The 22,774-nt window shown below is 51.5% G+C and overlaps 1 protein-coding gene across 2 annotated transcripts in view; it reads right to left on the reverse strand.

Annotated features, from left to right (window-relative positions):
- Nucleotides 1–22,774, reverse strand: part of CNTFR (ciliary neurotrophic factor receptor) — a 202,950-nt gene that overhangs the window by 45,280 nt on the left and 134,896 nt on the right. For both annotated transcript variants that reach the window (XM_059491824.1, XM_059491823.1), the window contains exon 5: nucleotides 10,129–10,359. In XM_059491824.1, the coding sequence (XP_059347807.1) occupies nucleotides 10,129–10,359 (231 nt within the window). The remainder of the gene's footprint in view (nucleotides 1–10,128; nucleotides 10,360–22,774) is intronic.

Genomic DNA, 22,774 nt, shown 5'->3' on the forward strand with positions numbered 1-22,774 from the left:
CTTCAGGAACTCAGGGTTTTCTGATTTTGGACCTGATTTGGCAACTTAAGCGCAATGCTTCAGGTCAGCTGGAGATAGGGGAATTCCCCTCTCCCCTGGATTCACAATTCTGTGAGCAGAAGTGGGGGCAAACCCACATGCTGGCCAGGAAAGGGAGTAGGAATGGGAGGGAGGGCTGGATGATGAAGGCTGTGGCAGAAAGGGGAGGTTGCCCATGACACGTGCAGGCTGGCTGCCTGGGAGCTGTGCCACTCCATGGGGGATGCAGAAACATGCAGACCTGGCTGATCAGGGGTCCCTGGGGTGGGCTGCAGTGGGTGTGAGTCCTGGCATTGGGGGTGTCCCAACCAACACACCCAATTTGGGAAGCCTTGGAGGGTGAGGATGGCACGGAGCCGTCCCACAGAGTCTTAAGTCCAAATCTTCAGCTTCAGAAAATTCCTCCCCAGTCTATGTCTTAATTTCCCCTTCTGTCTTTTAATTTAGACTCTAACATCTCTGTTTTCCACCAAGCTGGGGGAGGAATGAGAGGTGGCACACGCTGCCCTGTGTCCCCAGGGCAGCACTGGAGTCCATGTGAGTTTCTGTAAGGGCAAGAGAGAAAGAGGAGGAAGAAGCTGGTGAGGCCAAAGAGCCTTTTCAGAGGGCAGCTACACCTGGCTGGAAGCTCAGGGAAGTCAGGCAGCACAGAGGGAAGGGGAAGCAGCTTGGGTCCATATGGAGAGAGCAGGGATGAACTCTGCACTGGAGGGCTGAGCAGCTATTTCCCCAAAAAAGTGAATGGCACCCCATCACCTGCAAAGACATCAAAAGATGGCAAGTTCTAGCTCATCTATGATACAAACAAAATATTTCACAGATCTCTGGCTCCAGCCTGCTGGAAGCAGGCACTGGCTCAGACCAACACAGGTCACACAGCAGCCAGAAAGCAGCCAAAAGGCAGAGAGCTGTTTGCAACCCTCTGCTTTCTTCCCTGACCAAGAGGACACGATGTACCCATGACATGTGACAAACCATGCCATGCAAGGCTGCTCCTCATGGAATGTGCAGAGCCGGGGTGTGCCCAGTACAAAGCTATTCACACTGTCCAGCTGTGGAGAGGAAAAACATCCAGGGCTGGGAATGCTCAAGACAAGGCGGCCCAACATGAGCAAAAATGCAGCACCAAGGTCTGAGCTACAGCTCCAAACCTCCTCTTGGTTTCCTGCCATGGACCCTTTGAGTGATCTCCTGGACTCCAGAGGTGAACCTCCAGAGGATCCATGTTCTCATCCTACACATCCAAACTCAGCCACACAGGACACTGAGCTTCCCTGTGAACCTGACTCTGGTCCAGTCCTGGTTTTGTGATCCCTCTGTCCTCCACATCTGCCACTTGGGGCAAACAGCAGCACTGGAGAGCCACTGCTGGTCCCTGCTGACACAAGGTTCTGTGCACACGCTGCTGGTCCCCAGAGTGAGACCAGGTTTCCCCACGCTGCTTGGCACATAAGCCTGTCACTGCTCACTTGCTTTAGGCAAACACCCCTGTCCCTCCCCAGCATCATCAGCAGCCAGGCTGCCCAGCCTGTGAGCTGGTGGAGAGAGGGGCACACAGCCTGACATTACCCGTGCTCAGCAGGCTCTGTTTGGCTCCTGCCAGGGCAGAGAAGACCATCCTGAAGAGAAAACAAGCAGCCGTCACCCCAGGTGGTATCATAAACCATTTTAATAAGGCGCATTGCTCCCCCTCCCCACCACCCTAACTCATGCAAACGCTGCCTTGTTCAGTTGGCAGCAAACGATAAAGACCCCCAGGGAGCACAGGAGGGGGAGAAAAGGGACATCTGTTTAGAGCATTTCTACTGCATGGCTCTCCCAGGCTATTTCTATCTCTTCTTGTCAAAATTTATCAACTGCGTAATTGTTTAAACAGTATTAAAGTGCTTGCAGCAAGAGCAACTGGAAATTGTCCTGCAGTTGCCTCTGGTACTGATGCTGACAGCTCAGGAAGGGACTGGGGAGGAACGGGATCCATCGGGCATGGGAACCCTCTGACTCCTTTTCCGGCAGGGGAGACACCATCCTGTCCTGCTAACAGGAGGAAAATAATCTCACTTTATCCTGGTGCCCTTCCCTGCAGTCCAGGCCCAAAGCTCTGCTCCTTCTCCTCTGCTCCCTGTCCTGACCTGCTGTTAGCACACATTTAGTCTGCTAAATTATTTACAGCAGACGCAGCGGCTCGGGAAACCACAGCTAATGACAATGTCTCTCACGCTGATGTACCCTGGGCCTTGCCCTGACCCTGCTGAGCCCTTGGCTGGCACCTCACTGCATGCTGGGCCCCACTGCTGCTCCCAGCCACTGCCAGAAGTTTCACAGAGAGATGGAAGAGCTTTGCATACTGGTAAAAGATGAGAATTTGCTGCTGCCTGCCATCTCCTCTCCTTCAGACAGGAGGGATGTGGACACTGAGGATCTTCACTGAGGATCTTCCCATTCCTGGTGACACTACCTGGCTTGGGTACCTGCAAACACGGGCACATGTGGGCAGTGACAGGCAAGAGTCACACCCTGTGCTGGTGACATTGGTGGGGCTTCTTCTTTCAGCACCCTCTTATTTAAATACCATAGCCCTTTAGAGCTCTGGTGGAGAAAGGAAAGCAGCGTGGAGCTGCTTTCACACGTGGAGCACTGACTCCTCTGCTCCTTGTCCCATAGCTGCAGTGATAGGAGGTGTGTATCCCAGCCTGTTCCTCCCCTCCCAGGACTCTGGGAGATGGGGACACATTGCTGGTGGGCGGCAGGAAGCTCACACCAAATATTTTGACAAGGGGCACTTAGGAGCAGCTCAGATAAAATCCTTCCTGGAGCAGAGGCCAGTGCAAACAGAGAACCAGTGTGTGTCCCCCCAGTCACAGTCCCCACCCATGGCCAGCATCCCCCAGCCAACGAGGAGGGTTTGTCTTCCCAGCCCTGGGCATCCCTAATTCCTGGCACTGCAGAGAAAGGGTTGTGGGAAGCTGTTTAGACTGGACTTGGGATTCTTTAATTACAGAGCTGTTTTTGTCGTGTTGGGCAGCATAAACACATCTCAGGAGAGCAGAAGGAGGCTGTACTGCCATCCACCCAGGACATGGATGATGGTGCTGCATGCAGCATTTGGTAAGGATGAGGAGGGTTTCCCAGGAAGCTGCCAAGCCCCCAAATCCTTTTTCCTTTTCTCCTCCAGCCCAGCAGCTGGAGCCAGGCTCACTCTCAGTCCTATCCCATGATCTTATTTCCAGCCCAGCTGCAGGAGAGGATGCACAGGGGCTCATTTCACGTGGAGTTCCAAAGCTCAGGATCTCACATTCACTAAGAGGGTTCTTGCATATTAAGCAGCCTGACAGACACTCCATCCCTGGCTCTGGTTCGTTGCTGGAACTCTGCAACTGAAGGAAGATGGCAAGGGAGTGACCAACTTCTCCCCTTCTCAGTGCCCTTGTGCCACATGATGCCCCTGCCACAACTCCACCATGAGCTCTCCACAGCCCCCAACATGGCATGGGCTCATTGCTCACTGGGGTCAAGTGTGCTGCCACATCCCTTCAGCTACCAGTGGTAGGATATGGGAATGGGACACTTCATGCATTGGCCACCTCCTGGGCATGCTCTTCCCTCAAACAGCACTGGCAAGGCCAGGGCAGAGCTGCTGGTGCTGTTGTTGGCTGCTCATAAATGCCCTGTGGGGCTCTGCTGGCCCCACCACCGTGCGCTCCTTGCTGTCCCCAACTCCCCCGTGGGAAGAGGGGAGCCACAAGCATGGGAGAGGGGATATTTTTATTGTTCCTGACACCGGCTGCCCCAGATTATCATGTTTTACAGAGCGAGCCAAGGAAGCATCACTCTGCTATGCTGCAGCTGGGCTGGCTGCCCAGCCCGGCGAGGGGAAGGAGGAGAGGAGCAGCGGGGCGCGGGTGCGAGCGAACGCTGAGTGTGTGCACGCGTGGGCCACGGGGCACGGCTCCCTTCAGCCCTTCCCGCCGTGGCATGCAGCCTGCAGCCCACTGCACGGGGAGGAAAGGTCACCTGCTGCCTGCTAACGTGTTTGTTTTTCTAGTCCGGTTCCTAATTCGATTAGGACTAATTGCATCTGGGAGCGTGGTGGAGTTTTTGGGTGGGTTTTTCTTGGCTTTCTCCTTAAAGAGCCGGGATAGTAAATTGCATACTGTTACCCAGCAAGCCTTTTCAGCTCTCAGCCAGGCCAAGACCCGAAATCTGGTCACAGGCAGCAGCACAGTTCATCCACTGAGTTTTCCCAGCCATGCACGAACAGCACAATGTGGGAAGGCAGCGACAGGAGAGCCTGCATGCCTTGTGAAATAAAGCTGAATTTCAAAGAACAAAGCATACCTGCAAGCTTGTTGCTGCTCCCTTTCTGTGGCTCTCAGGAACTGGGGGGGTCATGCTTGGCTGTGAATCACCCCAGGACCAATGCACCTACCCAGCCCCCAGTGGGGAGAAAAAACCTTCCATAGTAATGAACCCAACAGCTCTGGGTGCATCTTCTGATGCTGGAATATCAACTGTCATTTAAATTTATTAGCTCCACCCTTGCTGTAGGTTTGGTCCATGTTGATGTAGTCCTGCCCTCAAGCACTGCCTGGGCACAGCCTTGGGGTTGCCCTTGTGTGGGACTATCCCTAAGGAGCAGGAGCAGCTGGGAGGGAGAGAGGGATGAATCGAAGGGGTGGGTGCTGTTCCCTGCCAGCTGGCCCTGGTGCCAGGGAATGGTTGCAGTCATGTTTAACATGCTGCTCCTGAAATAGCCTAAGTTTACATCACCACAGGAAAGGATTGGAAGAGTTCAGAGGGGAAAAAATCCATCAAAAGGGCTTTCTTGAAAATAATTAAAAAAAAAAAAAAGCTCTGCATCACAGATCGCTGGACACGAGCAAGGAACTATCTGCACACACTGACCCAGAACCTATGCTTCTCCAGCAGCATCCAGGCAGGAGCACCAGCCTGGTGCCACCAAACTTCTGTTCTCCCAAGTGGCATGTCATCAGTGCCCTCCTGCAGTTTTCTTCCACCCATCAAGCCATGGAAACAGGCAGGGACACACCAGTCCCGGGGACTGCCTTCCTCCACTGTTTAGCCAGTGCCCACCATGAGATGCTCATGTGTGCCCTGGAGGAGCCAGAGGTGCATGTCTTACGTGGAGAGGTCACTACCTTCTTGTTTTGCTTCTTTATTTTGGATAAGTGAAACAGAAAAAAAAAGTTTCAAAAATAACAACAAATAATTGATGCAAACTTGCAGTACAACCCTCTGGTTGCAGCTGGAGCCCAGCTGGGAGGAAAAAGACTTCTAAGGCAGAGAAAAGGGAGGCTCTGATTATTTATTAGTGGCCGATGTTTGATTGCTTGCTAATCAGTCCAGAGAACACTCAGGCTCTCCTGGCCTCCCTGCTCACATGTGGTTCCTGTTGCTTTGCCCCTTTCCCCCTCCCTCTCCCTGGTTTTGCTTTGTTTGTTTTTCTGTTAATTTGGTTGTTTTTTCCATGTCATTTTCCGTCAAACCGCATGTTTTTTCCTCTTTCTCTCGCCAGCCACTGCAGTGACAGACATGGAGGAAGCAGGCCAGCCTGGGACTGCCTGTACTCTGCCAGTCCCTTTCCCACATCCATGGCCTAGGAGGCAGCAATGCCCATGGGACAGCGCTGGGGCTGGCACCAGGCCACAAGACCCAGGCCACCACTGCAACATGGAAGACAACTCCACTGCCTGCATCCCGATCCATGCCCCTGCTGCTGGAGGGGATTTTGCTGTATTTCCTCTCCCATGCTTGCACTCCATCCTGTCAGGCAGCAACCTTTTTGGGCAGCAGGCCGAATGATGAGGGTCAGATGCATGTCCACGAGGGCTGGGACATCCCCAAAGCGGGACAGAAGGGCAGAGGGGAGGAGGTGCTGGGTCGGGATGGAGATAAGCAGGTTAGAAGGGGATGGAGGGATGGGAGCAGAAGGAGGGTGCCTGCCCTCGCTGCTTCCCTCCCTTCTCAGCACACAAGGCCTCCCCGCTCTCATGTGCACTCTACGGCTTCTGGCAGCCTTTCCGACGCGCGTTTCCACTCCTCTCTGGCCCATTAGCAGTATTTTTATAACATTCTGTAACGCACAGTGCGTGTGCCAAACCTCAAGAGTGCATTATTTCCCAATGTCTTTGTTATATCCACCCCTGGGCCCTCCGGCTGCGCATTTCCAAATCCAGAGCTGTGGCTTGTGGGGGCAGCCAGGAGCCCGGCACCGCACTGCTGCTACCCAGAGCCTTGTGCTCCCTCCTGCCCTGCTCCTGGTGCTCAGCCCTGCGCTCAGGACAGGGATGCCTGGCGTGTAAAAAGACATGGACCCATCTCCTGCTTCTGGTGGGCATCTGCTGCTGTCAGACTGCAGGGTAGGTGATCACTGAAGATAAGCACCTGGTTGTTCTCCTGTTCTTCACCTCATGCTCAGCTGCCTGAAGAAAGGGGCAGACCAACAAGTCACTGCTCAAAGTGCCCTGGAAGAAGTTTCTTCTGCAGAAATGCCAGCTTCCCTCAGGCCAATTTGTGCTGAGGAGGATGCATGCCTTGTAGAGGGCTGACCTGGGAACTTCAGCCATAGACAAGCCTGGGGATCCCTCCTCGCCATCCCTGAATGCACACTGTTCCACTATATGTGCACCAGTGCTCCCATTTCTACAGTGAGTGAGACAGCCCAGCTACCCCCAGCCTCTGCAGGGTGCTGCTGGGCTCCCAGCCACATCCCCCACGATGTGCACTCAGGTGTCAAACCCATCTAAGGGATCAGATGAGCTATCTGTGCCTTCCCTCCCCCTTGCTGAAGCATATTGATAAAACACCTCCCCACATTTGTGCCTGCACCATTAATGTAGCATGTTGGTCCTTTCAGCACGAAATCCCCACCTCAGATATCTTCTTGTCCCTCCTTAGCCACTGGCATTTCCAACCAAAGCCCCTGGTCCTTGTGGGCCAGAGCCATTACAGATAACACTGCAGAGAGTGGCCCAAACACAGTCCAACCATGGTGCCAAAGTTTCCCCATCCCTTCCAGGAGCTCCCCCTTTCAGCACAATCTGATCCCCTGTAGCTATTTCCTAAGCTGTGTTCCAATTCTCATACTAATCCACATTTTCTCTGGTTTAACTCATAATTTCCCATGTGGCACCATAGCAAATACTTCACTGAAGTCAAGACAGATTACACTGACCACATTTCTGGGCTTAGAAAACCGGTTCCCTTATCAAAGAGAGCTATCAGGTTAATCTGCTGTGATATATCCCTGGCAGGCCCCCCTTGTATTTTTTTCCCATTTTCCATTTCTCTCCACATCTTTAATTGCTCCCTCTTCCAAGTGCATGGTGTGGCCCCACTGTGCTGTGGGGTCAGGCTCTCTGACGAGAAGACACATTGCACTGGGTACCACCACTGGTCTCTCAGCTGCTAATGAGCCTTGCTAATGAACAGGTGTCCTCACATGGGGATGAGGTGCTCCCCAAGCCCTCAGTGCACTGAAGGTGCCTCCAGAACAGAGGGTAACCTCCAGGTTTTATGCTCCCTCCTCGCCCTTAGCCTGTGCTGCCCTGACTCTCAGCATCACTGCTCAGAGCTGGTGGGGTTCATTTGGTATCGGGCTCTGCCGAGCTTATGTTTAATCTCCCCTGAAACCTGTCTGCAGGACCAAGTCTGCTCTTTTCTCCTCGTTTGCTCTGTATTTATATGGCTAACCCCCCTTTTCATTTCCTCTGCAAGGTCTCGCTCAGCTTGACTCCTGGCAGGTCTCCCTTTATCCCTGTGCTCGCTGACCCCCACGACAGTGCTTGCTTTGCTAATTGACACCCTTTCCTGGTCCTCAACCCTCCTCTGCTCCCTCTACACATCCTTCCTGTGGTGTTATATGCTCAGGAGCACCCCTGCCTTGCCTGGGGAGCACATTCCAGGTACCACCATTTATTTAATGAGATCCCCAGCACTTCTCCACGTGCAGCCCCAGCCTCTCACTCTCGCTGCAATCAGCTTTCTTGTTGCCCCAGCAAATGAGAAAAATGCAGGCACAGGCCTGTTTTCATTTAATTTCCCATGCAATTGAAACGAAATGAGTCCAAGATCCCTCAAATCCCAGGTCTGGGCTCCCAATGCACTCAGCTGCAGAAGCAATGCTACCACAGGGCCATGCTGCAAACCTCCCACAAGTCACCCATCTCCACCTCCATCCCCAAACCCATCTCCATTCCCTGCCGGGATGCTCCCAAATCCACTCCTTTGCATGAATCCTCACACCTCCAGGGAATCAATCATTTCCAGCAGAGCCAGGACACTTAGGGTGGGGTGGGGAGGCAGGGGCTGGGGGTGCAGCGCTGGGAAGAGAAACCTCACAGAGAGCGTTAAATTAAAATCCAGACAGTTAAATTAATTACCACTAAAAGCGTCTCACCTGATTAGTTCCTTGCACAGTTAATTGTGTTAACAACGCCAGACACTTGTTTATTTATTTGTCACCCTCTCTCTGGAGGCTGGTGGCCCCAGCAGCGTCCAACTGGGCTTCTCAGCTGTCCCAGTGCTCAGGGGGCTGTGATTCTCCAGCAAATGGGAACACACAGTAATAGGGAAGACAGGATTTGGGCTCTAACGCTGAGCAATTCCCACGGGTCCCTGAGCGGATTGACAGGGATTACTATTAGCGAGGTGCTTAGCAGATGGAGGAGCCATTGCAAAATCACAGCGATGCCACAGCTGCAGAGGAGGTGGTTGGAGGCTGTGGAAGTCTCCCCACTCCCCTTGTTTCCTGCAGGCCTGGGCTGCAGCCCTCTGTGCACTGGCACAGCCTGGGACCTCTCCCCAGATGGGATCTGGTGAGCACATGCCCAAGCAGAGGAACTGCACAACCTCCTTGTGCTGCTGCCTGCACTGGGCCCAGCTCCTGCCTTTTCTGGCTCTGACCCAGCTGTGAACACCTCCTGAGCACAGTGCAGATAAAAAGGCTCTGACTCATTTGTTGGGTAGTGGCAGTGGCCTTTTTGTCTGCCATGCTCCCAGCCCCCCACTCCTGCTCACCCGTGTAAACCCTGCCCTGTGCTGACTGCTTCCCCTCATCTGCTCCTCACATTGCCTTCCAGCTCCTTCCAGCTCCTTCTCCTTGGCCCAGACACCAGGATCCATCCCACACATCCTTAAATGAATTGTACACTGCAGAGCATCTCTAAAATTCAAATCTCTAGGTGCAGTGAACCTCATGCTTTATCTTCAGGGCTTACACAGACCCTCCTGTGACCCTCTGTCCCTGGAGCATGGCCTAGGATGGAAACACCACCCTGGCTCTGATACCAGTGCAGAAGGTGAGATAAGGAGTAGAGGAAGACTCTGCTGTGTCTTCCAAACCTGGGAACATACAGCTACCTACACGACACATCCCTGGATGGCGGGGTTCCCAGCTGGGAATCACAGTTACCATCCCACAGCCAGCCAGGCCGGCTGGTGCTCCCAGACACCCACGGCTGCCAGTTGCACACGCCGTGCTGCAAAACACACAGTTGCTATCAGCTGTACAAACACAGCAGCCCTCAAAACACACAGCTGCTATCAGCTCTCAGCATCATGTGAAATACAGCACAACTCTTATCTCCCCTGCTGAGGCCCAGGAATCAGCGCATCCCATGCCGAAGATATGCAAAATGCTGGGGAATGAGCAGCTGTCCTCCACCACACCTGTGCACCCAGGATCCTGCAACACCTTTGTGCTGCTCCTGTGAAACAACCACACTGCTGTAATCCTGGCCAGGACCTCCCCTGGCTGACTGCAATCCTGTCCAATAGCTCTTTCTACCTACAGAGATGGCTGATGTGTCACAGGGCTAGAGGAAGAAGCTACATCCCTTCTTAAATTATTCCTGAGGCATCATTTAACCTGCTAGCTTTGATCCAAAGCTTGGGGCAGAGTGGCTGATTCCAAATGGGATTACCATGCCATGAGGACCTCATACAGAAGTGTGCAGCAGACAACCCTATGTATGGAAGGTAGAGGGGCTGAGATGGTAGGAGGGGGGGCTGTGGAGACTCTGTATGGGAGCAGAGACTGTCGCCCTCAATGTGGCATGCTGGGGTACTCACTTCCCACCCTCAGGTTGGTCTGGTATTTGAGGTGCCAGGAGGAGCCCTCGTAGCAGGAGTACTGGCCGCTCTGGGACAGGTCCACGTTCTTGAGGACCAGGTAGGAGCCATTCAGGTGGGACTCGTCGATGTCGGTGCCGTTGGCTGTCCAGGTCACGGCTGCGTCCCAGTCCATGGAGCCACATTTCATGGTCACGTCTGCACCTACCCGCTCGTACTGGGTGTGGCTCTCTGTGGGAAGGAAAAGGGGAAAAACAGGTGAGCTCAGAGCCCCTCAGAACAGTTGCCTTGTGGATAAGATCTTACCTTCTTGTCTGGGAGGTAAAGAGAAGGACTGGGGTGTGGACTGACACTTTGCTGGTGGACAGGGAAGCCCAAGTTCTGCTTCTGACCTCAGCCATGATTTATTTTAGACCAGCTGACAAATACCAGAGGATCAGGGACCACCTCCACCCACAGGATGGCTTCCTCTCACCTTTGTTATGGTGAACACGTCAGGGCTGCATGTATGGCTCACCAGCCAAACACCCCCCAGCATGGCCAGACACACAAGGCATTGCCAGTCGTGTGTCCAGGTGACTTGTTGCAGGACACAAACCAAACACATGTGTCAGAAACTCCTAGCAGAGAGATCACACAGCCTTAGGACTTGTCACCAGCAAAATCCATGTATTTACTAGTGCAGATGGGAAGCAGGTAATTCTCCTTGCAATTCCCTATCCAGTAAACCAGGCAGGATGATTGCAAACTAACTGTGCTATGCTGTGGAAAGGCACATCTGCTTGGTGCATGCAGTGCTGTTTGTCTCCTGTCTGGGTTTTCTTCTCTTTCCACAATAACATGATGCTTGCTGAGCTGTTTGATGTAACAGAGTGGGGCAACACAGCTCATTGGGCACCAGCTGCCTAATTGAATTTTCTCAGGTTTCTGGACAGGAGCTGGAGCTGACATTTATTAATGATCCTTAGCAACTGAATATTTCCTGTGTTGCTACACTTGGCTGTGCTGAGCTCTATGTGGCAGGGATAAAACCACGTGAGTGCGTGTGCGTGACACAGGGTGAAGCAGGATGGGAGGATGAATGGGGATGAGGTTCCTTCAAGGCTTCATCAAGCCTTTGTGCACAGACAAGGGTGGTTCACTTCTCAGAATTCTCCTGGGCTTCAAAATCACATTTGACAAGGTGCCTTCCAAGGAAACTAAGCAGCCCTGACACATGGGGAAAGTCCTTGTGAGGATTTATAGCAGCTAAAGTCACAAGACCAAAGGTGAAAACAAGCTGTCAAATGTAGCAGCAGAAGATGTCACTGCTGAAGTCTGATGGAGATCTGAGCTGGATCAGATCTGCCCAGCACCCTCGTAACTCACAGGTAGAAGGGGTCAGGGCAGAGAGAAGACAGAGCGCTGCTGGGGCTGTCAGGGCAGCCAAAGCCCAGCTGGGCTCCAAGGTGCTGCAGGAGGACACCGCGGTACAGACCACCAGGCAGTAACCCCGTGCTGATTAGTGCACAGTGGAATGCATGCAGCCTTCCTTCCCTACACACTCATGGTTTCAAATGTGCCACAGCCTCCACGGGAACCCACCCCGGAGTCATCACGCTCCCCTCCCTGAGAACATCAGCTCAGTGGTGACCAAGAACTCAAACCCAAAATGGAAAGCACTGTTACTCAAAAGCCATGAACAAACCTGTCCCCATGCTATTATGAGCACAGCATCCCTGAAAGCAGGGCAAAGGAAGCAAACAAGAACAGCTAAGGCTTGAAACAGATTCCATGTGAAGTTGGTTTAGTAGACTAACCCTTCATCCATAAAAGGGAGCAACCAAGCAAAGATGTGACAGACACCTTAGCAATGACAAGTGACATGAAGAGGACAAATAGAGAAGGACTGCTTGCTCTTTCTCCTAATAAAATAAGGGGGAGCAAGACAAGCAATAGAAAGTGGTCTTTTTCTTTTGCACGAATTGTGATTAAATTACAGAAATCTATATCCATCAGATGCTGTTGATGTCAACATAGGAGGGGGGAACAGTGTGTAAATGAATTCACAGCAAAAGATGACCTAAAACACCGAGCTGCCCAGTGAGCCTTGGGAGATTGCAAGCAGCTGATAGTGGAGACAGATGGGATAAGCACCTCCAAGGCTTCTCCTTTTTTTCCTCCCTCTCCAGAAATTAGCTCCTGGGTCCCACTGGTAGGTGGGACCACATGGATATGATCCAGCATTCCTCGTGCCTAAGGCCACATCCTGATCCCATCTGCAAGGCTGGCTCTGGAGGAATGTCTGGCAGGTCTCAGCCATCCTGCAGATGGTCTGTCAGGACACCTGCTTCTGACAGGAATAGCGTACCTTTGGGGATGTTATCCCTAAAGGAAACACCAAAAGGGAAAGGGGGTGCTAAGGACAAGGAAAAACTGGTTTGTTGTGAGTAAGTTGCTGGTGGGATGCCCCAGTACAATTTCTGACACAAGCCAAGGATGGAAAACCTTTGGGAAACTATGCTGACCAGAAAATATGTTTCAAGGGTCCTAAAAAAGCTGGGAGAATGTACTGACAGGCAGAAAGAGTGGAGAACAACTAAGATGAAGCATCTGTGTGAGGAGGGATAGCTGGAACAGGACCAGATACATAGACAGATAGGCAGAAGTGGAAAAAGACAGTGGATGGATTAATGTGTGTAACCACAACAGATGAACAGCAGGCTGGATGGGCACAGATGGAATGAGGAAATGGAGGCATGGAAGGACAGTGAGTGTGAGTGGGGTTGGGTGGATGGCTGGCTACTTGAATGGCTCTGGATGTGGATGGATGGTTGGATGATGAATGGATGGACAGGCAGATGATTAGGCACAAGTGTGGATAGACAAACACAGATACCAGAGTTTCAGTAAGAATTCAAGCACCTTACTCAAGTTCTCTAATTTCTTCGAGTGATAAGGTAAAGAGGTTTTGTCTTCCCATTTCCTGTTGGCTCACAGGACAATTGACTATCCTGTCCTTACACTTGGAATTCTGCTTATCAGAGACACTGGAGCTCTGACACCCACCACTGCACCACCCACCAGCCTTGCACAGAGAAAGGCTCAGTGCAGTGATGGATCCACAGACCTGCCACCCTTGCCTGGCTCCTGCCTGGTGCTTATTTCCAGAGAAGGATTGGGATGGGGGAAAGCTCTGGGATGCTCAGCTCTGCCTCTCAGACTGAGGTTGAGAGCTTGTCTGTAGCTAGTGGCTGAAGGACTAAGTTGGGAAGGAAAAAAGTCACCTTGAGTTATTTCCTTAAACACAGTACAAACACACTGGCATTCATCCAGAAGGGCTGAGGGAGCCATTCCTGGAAGACAGGTCTTTGAAAGCAATGCTCCTTTCCAAGGCAATGATTTAAGGTTCCTGATGAAGGAGAAACCCAAAGCACAGCTTCAGAGGAGGCATTTCTTCCAGCAGCATTTGCTGAGGATCCTACTGGGCAGACACAAGTTCTCATATACTCCCTTGTCCCATGCCAGGTGTGGGAGTTGGGTGGGACAGTGACATCAGATGTGTGGCAGCCTCTTTGGGAAGGGGCACCATGGGGACAGCTTCCCTGGAATGCTGGAGAAGCCTGCAGCTCTGCTGTAGGATGGGGATGAGCAGATGTGACCAGAGCTCTGCTGGGATCCTGAATTTTCTGCAGGCTAGGAGAGAACCCAGAGCTCCACAGCTCCCTTGAACAGGGAGGGAAGGGAGGTTTGTCCACACTCCTGGTCACTGTGTCACTCACTGGTAACCCATGGGGTCAATGACCACAATGGTGCCTGTCCTGCAGGGCCAGCCCTTTTGGATGGACATCAGCTGGTGACAGGAGTGTCCTGGTGGAAGATTCCAACTGGACATGGAGGATAATTTATTCTCCTGGAGGGTAACACAGCACTGGGAAAGGTACCCACAGAGAGGGGGATTCTCATCCATGGAGTTTGTCAGTGCTCTGCTGACAAAGCCACAGCTGATCTGGTCTTCTGCTGAGGACAGAGCTTTTCCAAGTGGGGCACTGGACTAGACACTTCCAAAGATTCCTTCCCAGTAACAAGGACATGATCACTGTAGCGCTAGAACTGACACCTCAAAATGCTGCCCTGCCCTGTGCCTGCACCACCCTGCTTCTCCAAAGCATGCTGCCTTTGGGTCAAGTGATATCACAAGGCTGTGATGTCATCATAGAGGGGCTGCACCCCAACCACCAACATGCCTCAGCATCCAATCCCACCAAAGGCCACATCCTCTGCCAGGCACAGCACACCTGCCAGGCACAGCATGAAGTCCCACATCTAGAAAGGCGCCATGGTGATGCACAATGGGAGAAATTACAGCTTTACCCACATCTCTGCAAAATTGCAGTGGAGGGAAGATGGGAATAAACATCAGAGCTTCTAGCTGTGGCATAAACATACATATTCTAGTAATGAAGCTGGGGGAGCTTGGTGAAATGAGCTGTGAGCTGCTTTCCCGTACTAGCAACGATGAGTGGCAGCTTGATAGGTCCTGCAACTGCAACAGGGACCAACAGGACAGCAGACAGCAATCCAGCAGAGAGATGTGGAGGGAAAATGAGACAAAGCAGCCGAGACATGGGGCCCATGGTAAAATATTGTATGCTTCCCAAACCCATCCAGCTGGAAATCCAACAGAAACCTCATCCTCATTTTCCTCCTTCATGAAATCTTGACATACATAGAAACTGGAAGGGCAACAGCACAAGGAAATCCTGCAAAAAGGTGAGCACTGCCCTGGCATGCACTGTGCTAGGAACAAGCAGAACTCCTCTTGGCACCTTCCATCTCCACTCCTGTGCCTTTGCTCCAGCTGAGGCTCCCACCCAGCCAGCATGGGCAGCTGCCAGGCATGGCAGGAATGCTGCTGGGCACTGGCATGTGTGGAGCCACAGACTGGCACTGCGGGTCTGTGCCCACACGCCTGAGGGGTCACTGGAACAGCAAGCAGAGGAAGTGGAGAGGACAGTTTGCATTCCTGGCACCAGAGCTCACCACAGCCCTTTAATGGGGGTCTTTCAGCCAGGGCCTGTGGCAAGACAACATCCAGCAGGCACACACAGGGCCAAAACCACCCTCGCTGTCACAGCGATTTACAGGCAGACCAGGACAAATATTCCCTCTGAGCCAAAATGCAATGCAGGCTTGTGGCTTGAGTAAGCACAGAATGAGAAAAAGAAAGGCATTGTAGCATTTCTGGGGAGAGGGAAGAGCACCCTGCAGGTTCCACAGCCCCTGGCTCTGCCCTTCTTTTGCAGATGGTGAAACCAGCACAGTGAGAAAGGCCAAGTGCCCATGTTCTCTGACAGGACATGGAGCACTTCGGCAGTGGGACAGAGCACTACATACATGTCCTTGGACAGAGGCCTTCACATGACCCCACTGGCCTTCACATGTCCCTCCCACAGCTGAGAAACCAGCCACAAATAGTTGTCTCAGCAGCTAGTTATCTGTCTGTGTACAGAATAAATTACACATTTAATATTTACACAGTGCCCAGACTATGCCAAGAGCTTTCCAAGCATAAAAACCAGAAGGGTCTTTCATTCCTCAACTTCCCATGATAAATGAGATGAATCAGCCCACGGAGGAGAGGAGCCCCAGAGGATGGAGAGGGCAAGGGGACAGAGAGGTGGCCTGACCAGCCTCTGTGGGAGGATGTTCCTAGCCTGCTCCAGCCATAGGACAGGGTAGTGGCACAATCCTATGGCCTCTCCCTTGCCCACTGGCCTGAGCAGCACCAGCTGTGTCCAAGGAATGCCAGTGGCTCCACTCCCCTGTGCAGTCTGACAGTCCCTGAAGCCTGCCCTTCTTGAGATGAAGCAGCCCCTGGCCATGGAGGGGATTTCCTGACCCCAGATTCCCAAAGCACGCCCCAGTCTTGATCTCACATCTATTCCCTGTGATGCCACTTGGACTTTGCAGAGCTTTTCTTGCCAGCAGAAATCTTCTTTCAACTAGAAGAAATTTCATGCTTAAGGAGGCACTTCTTCCACAAGTGATTTAAAACTGGATATATCTTTGTAAGGAAACAAGCATAATTAAGTATCATCGATGTAGACAAAGATATGGACTGCTCCAAGTTAATTTTGTCCATTAATGAAGAGTTGCAGAAAGCAGAGACCACATTTGTTTGCTCTACTTTGGTAAATCCCTGGTGTCAGCAGCTTTGCTCTTGACAAGAAAAAATAATTAGAAAGAAACTTTAATTAAGAGATAACAGATGGGTGCTAAAGGACTTCTACTCAATCACACCACGATAGCCTGGAAGCAGACCTTGGTTTGCTTCAGGACTGTTGTGAAGGAAGGACTTGACCCCTCTGACATGCTTGGCTCAGGGCAGGATCCAGGGCAGGAAAACCTCTTCCCTCAGCCTGGATGTGACAACAAAACATCCTCCTGTGGGCGTTGGCAAAGCCCTGATGCTCCTGCAGAAGTTCTGCTCCAGCTCTGCACCAGCCTCCCCTTTTGCCTCCCTCTGAAGCTGCCCCCAAACCCAGATGGAGATGTCTGTGGTGGGGTGACAAGGGCCTTCTTGGCCCTTCTAGCTGCTCAGCTGCACAAGGCTGGTGCCTCTCGCATGAGCCTTAATGCTCTGAGGATGAGGGGACACTTTTACCATCAAATGTTCCATTGTCACAAACGATAGTCCAACCCACGGGTTCCCTCCCGGACTTGATGGTCCAGCAGTGGGGAGGTGTGATGCCTGCCCTGCCATGAGCTTGACATGCCACTGCCCAGGCCAAGCTCCAGGTGACAGGAGCAGACAGGATGGCAGCACCATCAGGATGGCGTCACCTGCATCACTCATGCACAGGGGCCAGCCAGGCTCTGCAGAGGCAGAGAGTCAGCACCCTCCTGGGGAGAAAACACAGTGCTAAACCCAGCAGGAAACCACAGGACAGAGACCCACTCCTGCAAGCAGACGACACACACTCTCAAGTGAGGGCCAAGCCCTTGCTGCAGCGCTGGCTCAGCCCATGGGATGCAGCAGCTCCCCATGTCTTTTGGGCTGCTGGCCAGTGGGGAGCCCTGGCTGGCAGAGACTGTAGGAGGATGAGGAATGGTGCCTTAGCAGACAAGTAACTCAAGTGTCATTTTTCTGCTTGTATCATATCATCAGACTGGCTGAATCAACAGCTTTGGTCTGGTCTGAGTGGGATCTCACCAGGGGAGAGGGTGTTCTCTCTGTGCCTAATTATGTCTGTGTCTTGTCCTGGTACTGCTGCCTTTTCATGACACCCATGTTGGGACAAAGCTTCTCTAGCAGCTCTCTAGACCTGCCAAATCACATCAGCCCAGAGCTGCACACTGGCAGTGCTCCTGGCTGCAGGCCAGAAGGGCTCTGTGTCAGAGGCAGCCTTGTTTTCCTGCACACCATCAAGCCCCGCTCTCGCTGGGAGTAGCAGGAGCTGTACAGTGATGTGGTGCCCCAAGCATAACTTAACCCTGGTCACAGGGGTCAAGCAAAACTGAGAACAGCAACCAAATCCATTCTGCCTCTCTAAGAGAGTCTCCTCAGCCATGCATGGGCAGGAGAGCACAAAGAAGCTCTCCTTTCCCATGGATTCAGGGTAGGAGTGAGCTCTGTCCGAGGGTGATAAGGCTGGTGCGCACCCATCTGCAATGGTTGATACCTCTATCCTGGATCACATTGTGTTGACACAGCTGGGACCAGGAGCAGATGCTGCTACTTCTGCTTCTCTGTCTCAGCAGCTCTACAGCAGAGAGGTCTTGATTCTTTTGGACTGGTGATCTTGGCTTTTTAGTTTTTTTTCCACAGGAGGCTTTGGTCTTGCTTCCCAAGAGGGGACCTGAGTTCATGTGTTGACCCGTTTCCTATAAGGTCTTGATAAGGCCATCACTTGGATGTCTGTCCCAGCTCTGCTGGTCTCTGGGACTCTGAGTGCTCTCCTTGCTGCAACTGGCTGAGCTGTGACACCATTTTCATCCCAAGGCAAGGCTGGATGGGATCTTGCCCACTTGGCCTCCTTGCGGAGTCAGCTTGAGATGACTCATCCTGAGGAAGTGCAGTTGCTTGGCAAAGCAGCAACTCCTCCAGTTCCCTGTACTTCATCAGGCTTCCCCAGCATGTGGGGAGGTACGGAGGGAAAGGTGCTGGAACACCAGAGGGAATGGCACTAAGGGGAACCAGCACACAGCAGGAAAATCCCACCAATATCCTCCAAGCTTGGCTCACTTGAGCCTTCAACCTTTGCCGCCAAATGACTGGTGCTAACACCATGGATGAATTAGAGGCTTGTTTTTTGGTCCTGCTTTTTCATGCAGACAGGACAAATAACTCTAAGCCACAGAAGAGTGCTTAGATCAGGCTTTTCAATGCTGTTTAGGGGGAAATCAATACAATTCAGAATTAGGTGCCCAAATCAGGGCCGTAAACACAAGAAGAGCTCATTGTGGTCCAGCAACAGCGTGAAGATGCCTGTATTTACTGAGGTTTGGGGAGGGGGAGGTGGGGGCAGAGCTGGATAGAGACACAGGGGTGCCTCACTCCCTGCTGACCTCAGCCTGCCTTTCCAGCCCTGTGCACAGTGCACACCTCCCCATCCCTGTTTGCCAATGCCCACACGCCCGCCCTCAAACAGCAGCCTAGCTCCACTCAAATACACCGGGGACGACTGCTATTTGTGCACATAACAACCCAGCTCCCGTCTCACCCCACTCAGGGCTGCGGATTAGCATCAGGCATTGTGCAATGTTTTTTTATTAGCACAGAATTATGGAAGTCAGGGGCGTAAAAGACCTGTTGGGTCCCACTCAGTCCATCCTCCTTCTGCCAAGACAGTATTGGTCCCTGCAGCATATTTACTATTTCTCCAGTCTAATTTTACATACTGTACAATCTGTGCTGTGCCAAGTTACGATCCCTGTGTGAGAAGCAGAGCTCTCAATTTCCAGGCTCTTGGGTGTGTAAAATCACAACCGCGATGCTAAATTAACTTTTTTTCCCCTTGCATTTAATCATTTAATAGCTCTAAAATTCAGCCCCTCAGGCTCTTTCTGTCTGTCTGTTGGCTTGGGTTCTGCCTGCTGTAGGCCAGTGGCTTTCCCTTACAGATGTAATGCTCACGCCCCTGGGTGGATCAGCAGCAGCTGGGCTTGAAGCTGGGGTAACTACAACTTAACACATGAACTTCTGTGCCTGAGGATGGAAAAACTCCTCTGCTTTTTTAATCACAGGTACTCAGGGTTCATCCTCCTCATTATTGCTCAGCCTCACAATGAGGAGCCAAAAGAGTGCACTGCACGCAGGGACAGGACTCAAAAGCATCACCGAAGCTGGACTGAGAAATCCAAACAGGGGTGCAGCCTATAGCACCAAGACATGGGGGACAGGGCGTTCCCTGGGGCTCTCAAAAAAAGCACCACAACTTTTCTCTCCACCTGTACATCCACTGAAGGTTACACCACAGGGCTTGTTTCTTCCCAAAAGAGAGATTTCTTTCCCCTGCCCCAACACCAAGATTTTCTTTGTGCATGTGGCTACAGAATAGCAGGGGAACTGTGCCAGGGCAGCACAATGAAGAGAGTGAGAAGAATGGACTCTGATAAAATGGGAACTATTTTCCCAAGTTTGGGGGTTTTTTTGACCCAGTCACCATCATTCCTCCAAGTAACACCTACATATCTGGAGTCAGGCGCTGTGTCAAAACAGTATTAAAAATAAGGCACTCATCTTCTCTCCCCTGTAGGGGCTGCATTAAGAACTAAGACAACGGTCAGGAATTGCGTTGGTAGTAACAAGATACTATATTCCCATTTGATGCCTTTCACTCTGAAGGATCCTCAAGCAAAGCCAAGCCTGGAAAGGATCACCTGCATGCTCTGAGCTGTGTGACAGCCAGCAGAGCTGCAGCCCACCCATCACACAGAGCATCTGCTGGGGGCAAAGATGGGCACATATCAGAGCCACGGCACGCTGGGAAGAGTAACTTACACCAGAGACACAAAATAAATTGCAGAGTATAGCTAATGGGCTAATGGAGCACTACAGACTACACAATAGGAGCCCAGGACAGAGCTCCTGGATCTTGAGCAGAGCTTGGAGACAGACTCCAGCTCGGGGCTGAATCAGGCTGGAAAGTGTATCTGAACAATGGAGGTCATGACTGCAGGATTGTGGTCCCCATATGGTTTCTGAGCTCCTCTTGGGGGTTAGCATTATTCAGAAGCCCCATAAATCCACAGGCTATGTGAGTATTTACAAATTACTCTGCAGTCAGAGAACTATCGAAGGTGGCAGTGTCTTTTGGATTTGTCTCTGAGCAGGCAGGAGAGACAGGGTTTTCCGCACACTATGTGGAAGATCCCAGAAGCAAGAAGGAGATCCATGAGAGAGCAGGGGACTGAAGTGCTCAGTGCTTTGGGGCCTTTGCATGCCTTCCAGTGCAGATCACAGGACCTTGGAATGGGTTGGAAGGGACCTCTGAAGATCATTAGCCCAACAGATGTGCACATATCACAGAATCACAGATTGGATACATCCCGTTTGCATCTATCTGCAAAGCACAGTGCAGAAGCTCAGAGGAGATCACACCAACTCAGGACGGAGAAGCTTAAGATGAGGCCAGTGAGCCAGGAGCTTTCAGCAGGGCTGGTCTCATTCTCAGCAGCAGCACAGAGTGCTTTCAGAGGACTGAGCATGCAACTCCTTGCGCACTTGTTAACTGAGCCAGTTCCTGCCTGGCCCTGCTCCCTGGTTGGTGCCCTAAGCACCAATGTCCAGGACCCTTTCCAAAACCTGTGAAGAAGGTGCTCTTCATTAAGCAGCTGAGCATTTCCAAAGCAACTCACACTGGCTGGCTGGTGGCCTCATCACGCAGAACCCTCATGGCTTCATCATGCAGAGCCCCATAAACATGCTGCAATTTCTATTTGATTTTTGAAGCCTCTCTGCTTCTAGAAATACATTCTCCTTCTCCCCCTCCCTCTCCTCCTCTTTGACACAGCCTTTTCCTGACTGTCTGCCCACAGCTGTTCCCTTTCCATACCACTTTTGTTGCCATCCATCTGACTAAAGCAGAGAGCAGCGCTGCTTTTGGGAGCCCAGTCTGCCTTTCAGAGCATCTCCTAACCTCCAATTACTGATCCTGCCAGGTCAGAGAGTCTTCAGTTTGGCGCAGGTTTTTTTATTGCCTTTGTTGGGGATAATAAGCAAATGTTAGTTCAGGAGCAGACATTCATTCTTGAACCAATTGTGCATTATTTCCTAAATTTCAGTGTTTAAAAGCTATAAGTGTTTTACTGCAAAACAACAGCTAAAAGGCCAATTATGTTTCATTGACTGAAATACAAGTAAGTGTGCCCTGTTCTCTGGAGAGCTCTTGGGTTTGAAGCAGAAGATTTTAGGGAGGCATGTTTTCTGAAAGTAAGACTATTCAGAAGCTTGCCATATCCAGAGCCCCAGTCATCTGAAGGCAGCACTGAATTACAACTATTATTAGCACAAGAGATACCTGAAATCTGGAATTTCAAGTAAAACGTTTTGAATTCAGGTTCTGAAGCATTTAAAGGACTTGAGAAAATATCTTTGGCTCCAAGTCAGCAAAGCACTTAGGCAAGGCCTTAACTTTGAGCATGTGTTTAAGTACCTTGCTGACTTGGGGCTTTTAACCCTGGCGAAAAGAAATCAAAGAGGAAACAAAAGCCAAGGAAAAAACTCTGGTGTACATAGAAATCCAGACAAGCCAAAATAATAGAGGAATCTCCTCTGGAAAGTAAGAAAACAAAAAAAAATAGTGACTTGCTTTAAAATTAAACACTGGAGGAAGCTTTCTGGAGGAGGGCAGAGAAAGACTCCCAGAACAAATGGAGTATTTCAATGTAGCCTAACACCAGCTTCACTCTCCTGCCTCTTCAGCATTCAGAAATTATTTATTGCTGAAAAAAAACATCCCAAACCAAACCCAAAACCTGCTTCCTCCTCCCATTTCCAGATGAAGTGCAATGGGAGAGAGAAAAATCTTGGCTTCGGCAGTGAAAAAAACATCTCTGAAATGAGTCGGCTGTGAGAGACTGTCTCCATCAGGAACAGGATAAGGGATGAGGGACTGAAGGGTAGTAATGAAGAGGAGGAAATTGCCCAGAGGCAGAAGCCTGCAAACAACCACATGCTCTGCCTGTGAGGGGGGATACCACAAAGTCCTTAAGGAGAGAAAATCAGTGCAAATCTATGCACACACGCATGGAAAGCAGCTACAAGCAGCAAGCCGCGCTTCCCCCACCTCCAGCTTGAGGTTACCGAGAGAAAAACTGGAGCACAGCAATAAGAGCATCCCCTGCAGCCCACCCAGGACGAGCGGCTGCAGACAGCACCAGGAGCGGGAATGGGCCAGAGGAGATTCCCCCTGCTGCCCCAGGATCCCAGGCTTGCAGCCCCTCCACAGCTCTGGCACGGCCAGGGCAGGCTCAGGGTGCTGCAAAGTTGAAAATGCTGCTCTGCCTCCACCAGGGCGGCAGCCAAAATTTACAAATAACCTCTGTTAAACAGGAAAAAAACCCACCAAAACAGCCAAGTTCCTTCCTTCAGAAGGAAACCATAGGTTTTCACGTGTTTTAGGTTTTTTTTTTCCAAAATTTCTATACTGAGTTGTACAAA

Source organism: Ammospiza nelsoni, chromosome Z, assembly GCF_027579445.1.
Source record: "Ammospiza nelsoni isolate bAmmNel1 chromosome Z, bAmmNel1.pri, whole genome shotgun sequence".
NCBI lineage: Eukaryota > Metazoa > Chordata > Aves > Passeriformes > Passerellidae > Ammospiza > Ammospiza nelsoni.